This window comes from Osmerus mordax, chromosome 24 (genome assembly GCF_038355195.1).
Source record: "Osmerus mordax isolate fOsmMor3 chromosome 24, fOsmMor3.pri, whole genome shotgun sequence".
NCBI lineage: Eukaryota > Metazoa > Chordata > Actinopteri > Osmeriformes > Osmeridae > Osmerus > Osmerus mordax.
Genome location: NC_090073.1, coordinates 8,231,465 through 8,245,958, shown reverse-complemented (window position 1 = coordinate 8,245,958; position 14,494 = coordinate 8,231,465). Strand labels below are relative to the sequence as shown.

The 14,494-nt window shown below is 47.2% G+C and overlaps 1 protein-coding gene across 2 annotated transcripts in view; it reads right to left on the bottom strand.

The window, feature by feature from the left end:
• Positions 1–762: 762 nt before the first annotated feature.
• Positions 763–14,494, bottom strand: part of pbx3b (pre-B-cell leukemia homeobox 3b) — a 48,831-nt gene continuing 35,099 nt past the window's right edge. The window contains exons 3-10 of one of the 2 annotated variants that reach the window (XM_067227874.1): positions 13,166–13,407; positions 11,818–12,008; positions 10,534–10,669; positions 9,624–9,653; positions 5,707–5,872; positions 4,773–4,850; positions 3,114–3,194; positions 793–852 (exon numbers count right to left, since the gene is read on the bottom strand). In XM_067227874.1, the coding sequence (XP_067083975.1) occupies positions 3,148–3,194; positions 4,773–4,850; positions 5,707–5,872; positions 9,624–9,653; positions 10,534–10,669; positions 11,818–12,008; positions 13,166–13,407 (890 nt within the window). In that variant the 3' untranslated portion in view covers positions 793–852; positions 3,114–3,147. Of the gene's footprint in view, positions 853–3,101; positions 3,195–4,197; positions 4,311–4,772; positions 4,851–5,706; positions 5,873–9,623; positions 9,654–10,533; positions 10,670–11,817; positions 12,009–13,165; positions 13,408–14,494 lie in introns of both variants that reach the window. The other variant, XM_067227872.1, reaches the window with a different exon arrangement.

Genomic DNA, 14,494 nt, shown 5'->3' with positions numbered 1-14,494 from the left:
CAAAACAATAGCTCATAGCGGTTTTCATCCCAAGTCTGTAGGCTGATGCAAGTCGACCGTCCGTGCTACTAAACGAAGGCTCTGTAAAACACTGGATGTGCAGTAAGGAAAACCACAGAAAGTAAAACAACAGAAGATAGTGAGATGACAATCCCAGTCACATGGAGGTGCAGGAGCTAAACCTTCACTGGCTGACTTCAGTCCTTGCGTTTGACAAAAAAAACCCTGCTTGGTAGCTAACTAGAAGTTGGTAGGCCTAGGTCCAGAGAGCCAAGGACATTTTAAGCAAGTGAAAAAGATATGACAAAAAAGATATATAGCTATGTATATTGCATTGCAAATCAAGAATGTATTAAAATATATACGACAACACATAATGTTATCCAGCACTTAGGCTATATTTAGCTCGAGAGACCATGTATCATTCTGTTCCAGGAAAGTGATATTGAGCGTAATTGAAAACTATAAAGGTCTGGGTCTTAGTTTAAACTTTACATCAATGTGCTTACCCCCTACAACAAACAAAGAAAAGATGGTGAATCATAGTAGCAAGACTTATGAAGATCGAGATACCACAATAAACTACCAAGAAAACATTAAGAGCCAACCATGTAGCCACAGCGTGGAAAGCAGATGATTCTGGTGGATGCAGCACACAACTTTTCTTTAAAAAAAAAAAAAAAAAAAAAAAATCCTTTCTGGTTGGCCAGTCTGTGAATGTCCAGGCTACCCAGCAAAGAGATCAGGCGCAGCGGAAACAGATCAATTGGAAGTATCAGAGTGCACACTCCCTGGTCCTTCTGTCGGGGAAATCACAGAAGATGGAGTGGTTGCATCTTGCCATCCGTTAGCCTGGAAAAAAAACATACAGATAATCACCACACAAAACGTAAATAATAGTTGTAATTACAACTTTCATCCTTAATGAAGGAAATGTAGTTTTATGCTGAGAAATTTTGCTAAATATTATGTGAGGAAATTCTGTGCAAGTTTAACAGGTGTCATAGTGTCGCACAGCTCCCTCCCACTGACATGCATACCCCGGATGATTTCAACTAATCAACAAGCCAGCTACGCCACAGTATGCCATATTTCTGTTTATACTTCTGAGGAGTGAGTTTAACCGTTTATTCTCGGTCACACAAGGATGGATTAAGGAATATAGATTTTGTTGTGAAATAATTAATAAAAATCGATGTTTTGTATGATCCAGTACTTTGATCTCACAAGCCGGTGGGCATTCTTCTGCATTACACTAGCATAAGCAATGTGACTCCAGGAGGAGGAAGAATAAGAAAAAGAAAAAAAATCCTTGTGTTTCAACCAATAGGAGAGATCCCTGAAATCAATGTCTAATCAGATTTCAGCTTTGGCAGACAGCTTGTCGCTACATATTCTAATGTCAGTCAGGAAGGAGGAAGGCTGGGGCTGGGTGAGGCGGGGGACGCTGAGTGGAAGCGACAGGCCACGGCCTTTCAGAGAGAGCCTGTCTGAGCCAGCCTGACTGGGCTTGGCTCGCGGCAGAAACTAGCCTTTGCTGGATACCCTCCATCACCATGAACAAAGCAAAAGGTTAGCGTATGCTAATTTATCTATGATGCCCTTCATTATTCAAAACAATCCCTTTTGCAGTGTGGTACGCTAAGAGCTGTGGCACCCATGCAGAGCATTCTACAATATCATTTTATTATTATTATTTTCTTCACTTGGTATATGTACGCTGTATGCTACGATTTAGATTCCTCAGACTCAGAACGTTGTACCGAATGTACAAAAGTACATTCTCAGATGCCTTGTTTGACGTATTGACTTTTCGGTGAGGTTTATTTTGTGTGCTGTGGTAATTCAGTGAACCCTGTCTTAAACCGAGCATGAAAGTGAGAAACCTTGAGAGAGTGTGAAGCACTTCATTTGAGCTTGCTAGAAGTTGACACTTCCTCTAAAAGGCTCACGGCTAAAGGGCCCTCCACAAACACTAGATGACACTAAGCTCTTTGAAAACAAACAATAGTCTTTAGTGTCTGTTCAATTTTAGCCTGAACCATTCCAGTGCAATTTAAAGGATGAACCCAATGCACTGTGTAATGGTCATCCTCAGTAGAAATGTAAAAACAATATAGCCTATTGTTTTAAATATTCTATATGATATGGTTGTATCTGGAAGCACATCTGAAGTTTTATACTTGATCAACTATATTTCTTTTGAAATGTACATACTACCTCAAGAGATTTCCTCTCAATAGCAATTTTAGCCAGCAGGAAAGATATTCTAAGGTGAAAGAAAGCCTTGTCAACACTGTTGTCACAGTAACGGCAGAATAAAGACTGAAAATGCGAATATTTTGTTCTCTGATATGGAGAGAAAGATGTCAGTAACAATTTATTTCTCCTCTGCGTTTCCTTCTTTCTCTCTCTCTCACGTCAATGAATTAATCTTTACTCTGATGGCTTTATTTTATGCACCATATTAAAAAAGAGCATACCATATAAACCCTCATCAAGGAAGATAGAGTTCACACCAGGAAGAGCCTGCAGGCTATCCGGCTCTGATTTTATCATGATGGTAGAGCCTCTGAAGCATTCAAAACAGCGAATTGAAACCCAACTAAAGACCTTTTTATTTCCATCCAGCTGGAGACATGCTTATTATAAAACCAAAACTATTAAACTCAAAATGCGTTTTCTTTTTTTTTCTTGTCTGGGCTGTGATCTGGGTGTGATTTATTTGATTCCGTTTTTATCTACAAATGAAAACACCTGCACACAGTCATCAGTGTCATCTCCCTGCTTCAGGAACTTACAGAACATCACCGGCTGATGGTTAGTGGAACGTGGTTTATTAGCAGAGATACGGTACGAGCTGCTGGTTTTACAACACCTCTCACTAAATGTACCTTTGGTTTGTGATACCGTCAAACATAAACATAAAACACTACACTGTATAGAGGATAAACAACAGAAAAGAGAACAAATGAGTGTTTAGATTTAGCCTTAATCGCAAGCACAAATACATGAACATAAAATTGTTTCAACAGTGCAACACAACAATCGTGCGGTGATACCAAATCACATCTAGGCTACATCTCGAAGAGCAGAAACACGTGAGTACTTACGTGTGGACTGTACATGGTACTCCCTCCCAGAACCTCACTGTATCCTGCTGTCTGACTGATAACATGTCGCAGGGTATCCACCTGAACGGAGACACAACGGGAGAGAGAGAGAGAGAATGCGGGCAAGCTTGTCAGCTCACTTTCTCAAGAGACGATAGTCCTTATACACATGCTCAATGCCACGTAATCAAACATACAGCACATGGCCCAGTTGGGAAAGCACTCTGGAGACACAGACAAACACACTAACCAGCCTATCCACATGAGTCGAAGACTTACTTCAAATTGTGCTTTACTCATGGCCACTGTGTGGTGAAGGCAGTATGTAGCTACATGTACATATTCAACAATTGTACTTGTATACGTAAGAAACTGTGACAATCAAAGTACTTTGAGTGGCAATGTAACAAAGTACATTGACATTAATTATAATGAAGCTATAGAATAACGAATGACACACAAGTGATACATTGTAGATAAGGAGCTAATAACTATTAAGCGCTTACATAATAATCACTGTCACCATAGCTACCGCTAACCTTTTAAATGTTTATGTGGCCCTAAAGTACAACTGACTGGGAGGACAAGCACAATCATCACAACACTACATGTAACAAAGACAGGAAAGGGCATAGGAAGAGGAAAGAATTAGGGAAAAACGCAGTACCATAAACCCAATACCAACCCAAGAGCTCAAGTCAAAGCCAAATGCACTCACAAAACTGAGTCTGTTCAAAAATACTCAAGACGAATTAATCGACCATCGGAAGCTTATTTGATAATATAACAGCATAGATGTGTAAATATTGATAGCAATGGGGTGGGATCGTTTTAGCAGGCCAGGATATTCCATCCAAAGCGAATTCGAGTCAGTATACACTTTAGTGTTCAGCCCAGATGGCAAGGAGCATAAGTCAGGGAGGTCCTCTTTTACAGTGGAGACCTCACAGTGGGAATGGGACCTTGTCAGGCACGGCCAGCAGGTCTTATATACTGTACTTCAATCTACACTGTGGATGGTCCATACACAGTCAAGACAAGGACGGCTCGAAGCGCTGGACCTGGCCTTGAGCGTGGGTCCTACCTGTGACTGCACATTGGCTCCGACTTGTTGCCCTTGGTAAGAATCCCCATTCAGACTCTGCATGCTCAAGAACATGTCCCCAGAGTTTGGGAGGTTAAATGACCCTGACGAACCTGAAAAGGGAAGATGTAAGTAGCTGAATAACCAGACAGCTATCAGGAAAGAGACACCACACACAGCATGTGCACACACACCCACAAACAAACATACTGTACCTACATATACACTACCACACACACATCACCCAGTAACACAAAGAGAAAGAATCCTAGAGACAAGCAACGCTACAAAGTAAAACAAAGGTAAACAAAAAAGAAAGGAAGGAAGAGAAACAAGATAGATAGGAGAATCAAGGCCGGGACTAACTCTGAGGGGTGTGCAGACTGTCACCAGACAGACAGGGTCAACAAACAGAACAGAAATCACATGACACAGGAGCTAGTCTGCGTGGGGCTGGTGGACTAGGCTGCTAGCATTTCCACATCACTGACGGCCTATCTAGTGTCAGTGGGGGGGGGTACAACATAACATGGCAAGGACAAGGACAATAAAAAAGCTTATTAAAAGAGCAGTACCAGTGAACATGTTGGTTAAAAGACTGTTTTTGCTCTCTGCAGAGTCCAGCTGAAATTCTTCATCTTTCATCTGGAATCCTGGGATCAAGAGAGAGGGGTACTACTTCATGAAACTTTACCACATCTCTACCGCTCTACCGAAACACTCGAACTTCGAACTGTGTACTTAGAATCCTTAATTTTCTGCTACTACATACTTTATATTTGCACTTTTTTTTCAAGGCTTTGGTGTATCCCCTCTGTAGCTCAGTCACGGCCACACTCACTAACACATCACAGTTACACTGTACATTTTACAAGCTAGCTTAGCATGATGTTAGCATATGTGATCTGTAGTGTTCAGTACTGTAGGTTTTCAGTCGCAGTGTTAGGTTGGTGTATTCACACAGTTATGTGCTGTAACTATTCCCCATCCCCCCCCCCCCCCCTCTCCAATTTAAAAAAAAATCTGTCTTGAATTCAACGCTCTGATATGCTGTGGAATTCGGTGTGACAAAAATGGGGATTGAAGGAGAGTCAGGGGGACGCCATGAGACCCCAGTGACATCATTCTGAACTGTTGTCTTTTTGCCAAAAATACACGTGTTTTCGGTTCACAACGTTCTCTTTATGCATGAGTTTGCCTGTCTTATTCGGCATCAACTGTCTGAAAGCCAGGAGACTGTGTGATCCCCAGGCGGGGGGGGGGGGGCAGGGGAGGGGGGGCAGCCTGTCACTCCTGCCTGTCTGCCTGGGACGATGGTGCATGAGAGGGGGGGAGGTGACGGGGGCTGGGGGGCTGGGGGGGTGAGTCTGGCTGTGGGTGGCACAGTGTGGGTCTGTGTGAGGGGGGGGGGGGAGTCTCCTGGAGCTCGGGGGCGATGTGAGGTGGGCTGTGGGTAGGTGGCAGTTTCTGGGCCTGCGTGTGGTGGTGTTGGTGGTGCGGGGTGCCTACCAGAGTTGGGGGTGGTGGGGGAGTTGGTCTGGCTGTTCTGCACGGCGGCGGCCACGGCGTGGGCTGCCGTTACGGCGGTCTTGGCGGCGTAGAGGTTGGCTTCCTCCTGGAACTTGCCGATGTTTTTCTTGTAGCGGATTCTCTTGTTGCCGAACCAGTTGGAGACCTGAGGGAGGGGCATAGAGGGAGCCTGCGTGTCAGAACCTCAGACAGACACTGTGCACTCAGCAGTGTGATTGCTTCAAGATGTCACGTTTGGCTTCATCAAGTACCCAATTCCCAGCCCACGCAGTAATGTCCACTGGGTACACCGGTTAATTAAGCCGTAATAGGGAATCAGTTGTGCGTTATTATGGATGGGAGCTTGACATTCTCTCTGTTTGTCTCCAGATAAAACCAGCACACCAGGGGCTGATCTTCTCCCACAACACAAAGTTCATCTCGTTTCATTACAATACGTATCATGCCAGTTGTTAAGGAAACACTTGTTCGGCATGGCACTTGATGTAGACGAATGTAGTCTAAGTGCGGAACTGAGTTTAATGTAAGTGAATGGGAAAAGTCTGTGTTCGGAGGAAATGCAGGAAAGTCGTTTCCTTTCTGAATGAACACCTAGGGGAGTCAGGTGGCTGAGCGGTTAGGGAATAGTAATCAGAAGGTTGCCGGTTCGATTCCCCGCCAGACAAAATGGCGTTGTGTCCTTGGGCAAGGCACTACACCCTACTTGCCTCGGGGGAAAGTCCCTGTACTTACTGTAAGTCGCTCTGGATAAGAGCGTCTGCTAAATGACTAAATGTAAATGTTAATGTAACACCTTCCCTGCCTCTCCCCGTGCTGCATGAGGACATGCAGCACCATGCAGGCGCGTTCGAGGGAAAACCATTATCCGATGGTGAACCCTGGCTCTGCAATGATACAGTAATAATAATGAGATGATGGTTGTTTTGTGATGGTACTATAAATGAGCGTCCTGTCACTGAGCCAGGTCCCTCTGTCTGCCCGCTCCGAGACCAGCTGCACCTAATGACGCTATATTTAATTTCCACCTCCACGCTTCCAGTTTTATACCTCCAGCACACTGGCCACTCTGCTGCCGCAATCCAACGGCATGGCATCAGATCATTGCTACCCCGCATGTCTCTGTGCTTCTAAATCTTTCATATATAGGCAATTAAAATTAATGACTATTCAGTCGAGGCCCTGTGTTGGCAGGGTTTCCTTGACATCAATTGTTTGATGGGTTTACCTAGAGGTTAAACTAACAAGCAAGGTTTAATTGGAAGCAATGAAAGCACTAGCAACCATCCTTTCTACTTAACCTGCTTAGGGAGGATTTTAAGGGCAGGAAGGGTATCTAGCGTATAGATCACAAAGCACTGCACTAAGATAGATCAAGCAAATCTTAGTGCTGGCATTTCTATCACTATGTTTTGTACAATCAAACATTTTTATATATTTCTGATCAATATCGCCTTAGCTATTAATCGAGCAGTACTTCACAATAGATGCGAGTAGAGCCACACAATTTGCAAACCGTCTAAACAAAATACAGTTTTTTCTGTCACTTGATATTTCATCATCTTATATTAAGTGTCAAATAAATAAAGTAATAGGCTGGATTAAGTGTGCAACAGTAGAAGCTAATGAACAGAACACAGATTCGATCCATAAACTGCTGTGTTTCTGATAACGTGATTGGAATGGAAGGGAATGAAATGGAATTCCATGCAAACACCTTCATTTACCTGAACATGATCAGAACCTAGTTATGTGGGACAGAGTTGCTATGACTGCATCCTGCCACTGTATGGTGTTGCAAGCCCTTAGAGTTCTTGTTCTAACACCCAGGGTATTACGAGGCCATTTCCCTGCTCTCCTCACATTTCTCTCCTGCTCACTGAACTCTGGCTCCAGTGATTCCCGGGTTCAGCTAAACATTGTGTAAATGCAGGCACCATGCTAGAGACCACAACCCAATCCACAGAACTAATTCCCTTTTATCTTGTGGTAGGCCGTGCATTCAATTGGCTGCTCTGTATAGTGAGATCCAGGTTTTCCGAGTGGATTTCCTGACCTCAGCACGCAGTTTCAGAGGGAGTGGTTGTGTAATGACCACGCAACACCTCCTCACGAGAACCCGACACCAGGGTGGTTCTCAGCGACCCACAGGAGAGGTCATACGACTGGACTTAATCATTCACTATCATTTCCACCCCATTCCGGGTCAACACACTGCTCTCGTCTTCGAAAGAGAACGCATGAAGTGTTTCAAAGATCTAAATACAACTGGTTTTGGAACGCTATCTTAAGGGAGCCTTACAGGGGATCTGCAACGGGGTCTTTTATTATCCAGATGAAGGTGGTCTCTCTGGCTGTGCTGCTAATGCTATAAATAATAGAGGAGGGAACATGAATACTTAACACCTCAGCTCAAGACATCCTTCTGTTAAATATATAATGATCTGAAAAATTGATAAATGTCGCTCATTTGAGGATGGCAAGCTATGACCCCGGTCTGTGAGCTAAGAGTCCGAGAGTCTCTCTCTGGACAATGTGCAGGGCTGCACGTCTGTGCCGGAGGGTGGAGGGTGGAGGAGGGGAGAGGAGGGGGGAGGAGGGGAGAGGAGGGGGGAGGAGGAGGGGGGGCAGCGTTCCTTCCCAGCAACCCTGCCTGGAGATTATATCAATTATGGCCCCTGACACATTCATAAACCCCCGATACAAACCACGACCGTCCAATCCCACGCCATCGTTTGGGAGGCCAGCTGTCTTGCATGCAACCTGACAGAGTGAAATAATAAGCCTGTCTCCTGCACTTAGAGGCCCATTGCCTTGTGAAGTGAGGTAATATCTCGAACAACACCATGAGATCCCCTCACAGGATATGTTGTTGGCCACACAGTCTCACACAATTGCACACTAGTCATAAAACACCACTAATTCCAGCCTCTGTGAATACAACAGGAGCAGGTAGTGCTGGGTAATGTAGGCACAGACAACAGTTTGACAACCAGCCCATTTCAGCCGGATCCCCCTGAGAAGCAGAGTAACTTCATCTCCAGGTTTCAGGCTCTGGGGCGCTCTGAGAAAAGGTACTTAGGACTTAGACTCTGCATAGAGCTCAGTCACAGGCCCTCGCTACAGTATACTCACTTAGTTACAACGAACTGAAGCACTGAGAAAGTAGTCAATATGAATGCCTGTAGTGGCCTGAGCTTTTCAAGGGGAGCCCTGCTAATGGGGTTTGAGATGACTTCAAGTGAATTCTTAAAAGCCCTATTTTTTCTCCACAGACCCGGTTTTTTTCTCGTGGGAACTTGCAGCGACCTGTTTAGCGTGACTCTCAGGGAGCACTGGAATTCCGGGTTGGATTCTCTTCAACGAACACAAAGCACACTCGAGCAGGACAAGGTGGAGAGATGGACATTACTACCGCTACGACAAAAGTTAAAAAAAAAATCAAATACAAAAAGAAAACTTGTGTGAAAGCAGTTTTTATGATGGGCGTGACGGTAAACAAAATGTGACACCATCAAAGCAAATACAGAACATGGGTTGGGTGGGTGGGTGTGTGTAATGTCATGACGTGAAATAAACACTAGCCGTCTATGAAAAGGACACAAAGTTCGATCCCTGTTAGCTTCAATCAGAAGACACAGCTACAGTAGCGCATCCTGTGGTGGATCAGCCAAGCCTGCAGTGAAGCTGCAAGACTTGTCCAGTGTTATACATCTGGGTTGGGCATCAGAAGGATATCCACAAAAAGGGGGGATATCAGTCCACTGTGGTGAGGCTGGGAGGGGGTGGGGGTGGGGTCTGTGTGCGGTGTCGGACTGTGAAGGTGCACAATACAGAAACCAAGGGAGGGTACAGAGAATGAGAACATCAACAGTGGTGCAGGAGAAGTCAGGACATACCTGTGATACTGTGATGGTGCTCCCCACCCCCTGAAGGCAAAAAAGAATGGTCTTTTACAGTTTCTGACTCCTCATTCCTGCACTAGAAAATACCCCTCCACATCCCCTCCCCACAGACAAAAAAGAGAGAACATTAAAAGATCGATTCTTATTTTATAGATCATCAGAAATCTTACTTGAAAAATTTTGGCCAGTGGCTACAACCATGAATTACTATGTACTTACTACAAAATATGAAGCACAATGGAGAGGCAGTCAAACAAAGGCACTTGGTTTGGACGTGGGGGTTCGGTGTGAGGGATACTATTGCCTTCAGGTTAACCCAACTAAGAGGCTTTCGGAAAAAAAAAGCGGGAGAGTCACATGAAATGACCTGGTCTTTTAAACAGCGCCACCTGCTGTTAGCTGGCAGAGTCCCTGGAAACAGGCATCTCAGCCTCACACCTGGAAGTTCCCGTTATAAGCATGGGCTGTGTATGGACTGGTGGGACTCAGTGCCAGAGACCAGACTGACAGCAGCAGTGGCCTATCAGAGCAGAGGACGTAGAGCCCTCCTGCTGACCTAGCTAGCAGGCTGGCTGAGCGGACAGCGAGGACACACATGGCGGATGGAAATGAGAAAGCAAATGGCAGGAAGGCTAGCATGGACGGCTAGCATGGACGGCTAGCATGGACGGCTAAGGAGGATCTTACTGAGTATTACCAGTATGACCCCCTCCCACCCCTCCCGCTCCCTGTGGCCTCTGCTCTGACTGACTAGCCTCACCCCGGCTGAGGTCACACCCCAGCACAATGTCAGGGTTAGGTAAGGACATTGTGCTTGAGCGGCCTAGCCGCCCCTCCAGCTGGGAGGAACTGAAGCCTGACCACCCTCAAGACCCTGAGTCTACGACAGGCGAGCGCCACCCACCTGGGAGACTGTGATGCTGCACTTCTTGGCCAGCTCCTCCTTGGCCTCCTCGCTGGGGTAGGGGTTGCTGAGGTGCGAGTAGAAATACTCGTTCAAGATCTCCGTGGCCTGCTTGCTGAAGTTCCTCCGTTTCCGCCTGGGTGGTGGACAGAATGAGAGAAAGGGCCCAGGGCTTGTTAACAAGGACCAGCATGAACTCATCCGTTTGGATCGGACAAACTGCACGATCATTTTCACACATAAATGCTGAAAATAATGAGGGATGGAGGTCTGGGAGATTCAGGAGAACAATATTGTGTCGGGTTCCCGGCCCCATCCTCAACCAACACACACTTGACCATCCTTCCCCCTACCAATTTATTTCCACACATACACAAACACATTACCCCCCCACACACACACATAAACATGTAAACAAATGAAGTCTATGCACAGTTTAATGTGGTGTGTTGGTCTCTAGATGTGTAGTCCAGGCGTGTAATGGTGCTTAGCCCGGTGGACGGCCAAGCCCTGTTGGGAGGGCAGCCAGTCGGACAGCATCTCCCTGCATTATATAAATCAGGACATGCACAGCTGAGCACCCTTCCTGAAGTGCCACAACCCCGGGGAACTCCAGCAGGAACAAAGCTACTCTAACAAGACCCGCCCGCCCGCTTGCCTGCCCCCCCCCTCCTGCCTGCCACCCCCCCCCCCCATCCCCTCTGTCCCCAGGGCCCTACTTATCATGTTATTGAGCATTCTCTTATTTTGCCTTGTTTACTGCACTTCACACGACCAAATGTACTTGTGCTTTGCTTATTTGGCTTAAGTTCCCCCGCTCTCTCTCTCTCTCTCTCTCTCTCTCTCTCTCTCTCTCTCTCTCTCTCTCTCTCTCTCTCTCTCTCTCTCTTTGTCTCTCTCTCCACACTGCTACAGTCTACCAAACTGGCGGTGATGACTGCAGCACAGAACACCTGCTGTTGACCCTCGCTTCTGCGACCACACAGGTCCAGTTTACACCCACTGTGCTTCATCCTAAATGCTCTCAGATGCTGTTTAGTGTTGAGCTAATGTATGGCACATGTGTTTAATGGAAGAGTCATGCAAAATGCTGTGGGGTACAGAAGGGCTAAACATCCTATCCGGACACAAATCGTTTTTGTTTTTTTGTTTTGTTTTTTCGAGGTCATGGGATAACAAAAACATACTGTCCAGAGACACACACACATGTAGTCATTTAGCAGACGCTCTTATCCACACGCACACACACACACACACACACAACACACACACACAATCACCGACCTGGCATCGAGGAAGCGCGAGCGCAGGATCATGACGGCCTCGCAGGTGCTCTGCTTCAGCTGCATCTGGATGGAGGAGAACTTGCGGTGGATGATGCCCACCATGCGCTCGATCTCCTTGGGGGAGATGGGTCTGGTCCTGCTCTGCTCCCTCAGCAGGTTCATCACATGGGTGGTGAACTCGTTACACGCCTGCAGGAGAAACTCACGTCACCTCAGTGTCTGAGCCAGGGGGGATCTCACCGACCCCCCGACGAGCCTGTTTACCTCAGGAAGTAACCCTGGCAACACTATGTGAAGGTTACGTCACCTCAGTGTCTGAGCCGGGGGGTATCTCAGCGACCCCCCGACAAGCCTGTTTACCTCAGGAAGTAACCCTGGCAACACTTTATGTGAAGGTTACGTTACCTACCATGCAACTACATGGCACTACCAGTAGTGACAACAGTGTTGTTATTTAAGAACTGCTGTGAGAGTTACATGGTAGTTGATGGAACCTTAATGTCAAGTGTTGCCAAGGTTACTTCCTGACACGTGTTTGCTGCTGGGGGTGTTTTGGGATGATTGTAAGACCTGTCTTTGTGTTCAGTGTGCCTGTTTTTCTCTGTATCTGTTTAGGCTCTGGGCACCAGGAGTGCTTCTCCAACTGCCGAGAGCTTTAACGACTGTGCAGGTGAAGTCATCTATGAATGCAAATGGTGATTTGCATTTTGGCTCTGGCCCTGGCACTGAGTTTAAACAGCTTTTGTTTAAACCTGTAGTTCATACATGATTAATTAGAATAACTCATTTATGGAGTGTGTGCTTTAGCTCATTACTCTGAATAAAATGTGGTAAGTATTTGCATTTAGATAATTAAAACGTGGAAACCCCCTTAAGAAAGATACCCTCCCTCCAGACCAAGCTACTTCCTCTACACTCAGAGTGCTGAGAGGAAATTAGTCTCATTCTCTGGCGCGCCGAGGCATCATGGGTAAACCTCGCGTGTCGTCCCATAATGCATCTGTGTCAGCAGAGAGCGCTGGGAGAAGGAGCCGATGGTGCTCTCGTTTCCCAGATATGACCACACTGCTCCCCAGGGCCATGTCATGTTCCGCAACATGTTGGAGATATCGTGGTCTGTTCAGGACGTTGCAGGTGTTGTGGTTGATCCCACTGGCAACATTTCCAGATAGACACATGAATGATAGATACCAGAAGAGATATGGACGATGAGGAGCCTGTTGAATGCCCGACCAGATGGATAGCTAGTCCCGGAAAGGTCGCAAGTTCAAATCCTCCCCTGTCCAGGGTGTTGTTTTGGATCAAAAGTATCGGGTAAATGAAATGAATCCGTGCGGGTCTCCTACCTGTTCGTATTTCTCCAGCTCCGTGTGGTAGATCTGTCTGATCTGGGTGAGTTTGGCTCTGTAGTCCGAGTGTTCGATGGAGTTGTCGGCCGCGCCCCCCGATGCTGCTGCCGCCGCCGCCGCTGCCGCCGATCCCCCGCCCTTCTCCGGGCCGGACACGCCCTCCGCCAGGAGCATGTTGTCCAGCCGCATGAGCTGGGGGTCCGGCGGGTCCTCCTCCTGGGCACCCCGGATACTCAGACCTGGGAGGAGAAGGGGAGGAGGAGAGGGGGAGGAGGAGAGGGGGAGGAGGAGAAGGGGAGGAGGAGAGAGGGGGAGGGGGAGAAGGAGGAGGAGAGGGGGAGGAGGAGAAGGGGAGGAGAAGGGGAGGAGGAGAGGGGGAGGAGGAGAGAGGGGGAGGAGGAGAAGGAGGAGGAGAGGGGGAGGAGAGAGGGGGCGGAGGAGAGGAGGAGAGGTGGAAGGTAAATTTAAGAAAACATATGTATATGTGTCAATCTTTCTATTATTGCAGCAAACATGGCAACTTTAATTACAGCGCACGTATATGGAACTAAAAGTGTGGGCCGATTAGCAGCTCTGCATCCACATCTCTGGCTGGTGTGTACAGTATGACGGGTGTGAGGAGTCCCCTGTGGGCATGGACTGGCCCCCAGGCTGCCTGTCCTGTGGGTGGCTCTGTGTCGCCAGGACCCAGCCCTGTCACTCCTGTGGGTGGCTCTGTGTCGCCAGGACCCAGCCCTGTCTCTCCTGTGGGTGGCTCTGTGTCGCCAGGACCCAGCCCTGTCTCTCCTGTGGGTGGCTCTGTGTCGCCAGGACCCAGCCCTGTCTCTCCTGTGGGTGGCTCTGTGTCGCCCAGACCCAGCCCTGCCACTCCTGTGGGTGGCTCTGTGTCGCCCAGACCCAGCCCTGTCTCTCCTGTGGGTGGCTCTGTGTCGCCCAGACGCAGCCTTGCCTCCTCAGGGGAAACATGACAGCCACATCCATACCCTGACACACACTCAACTATGAGACAGCACTTCTCTTCTCTAAGAGGATACTAAGCCCATCTGGATAGTGCTGAACAGCGTGATGCGGAGTCTCCTGCCCATCACAGTTCAGACTTTAAAACAGGCGCACTCAGAGTCCTTTAATACACCTTGTCAGTTTATTTTTAGATCCATGATTGTTTCAGGTCTGTTGGTTCTCTTGTAGATCGGTTTGCACATTGTAATAAGGTGCAAGGTACGGTTGCCATGACCGCTGGCTCAGTAGTTCCACAGAGAAAAGAGGTCAACGTGAATAATCGATAAAGTTATACAATTCAGTCCAATTAATGGATACAAATACATC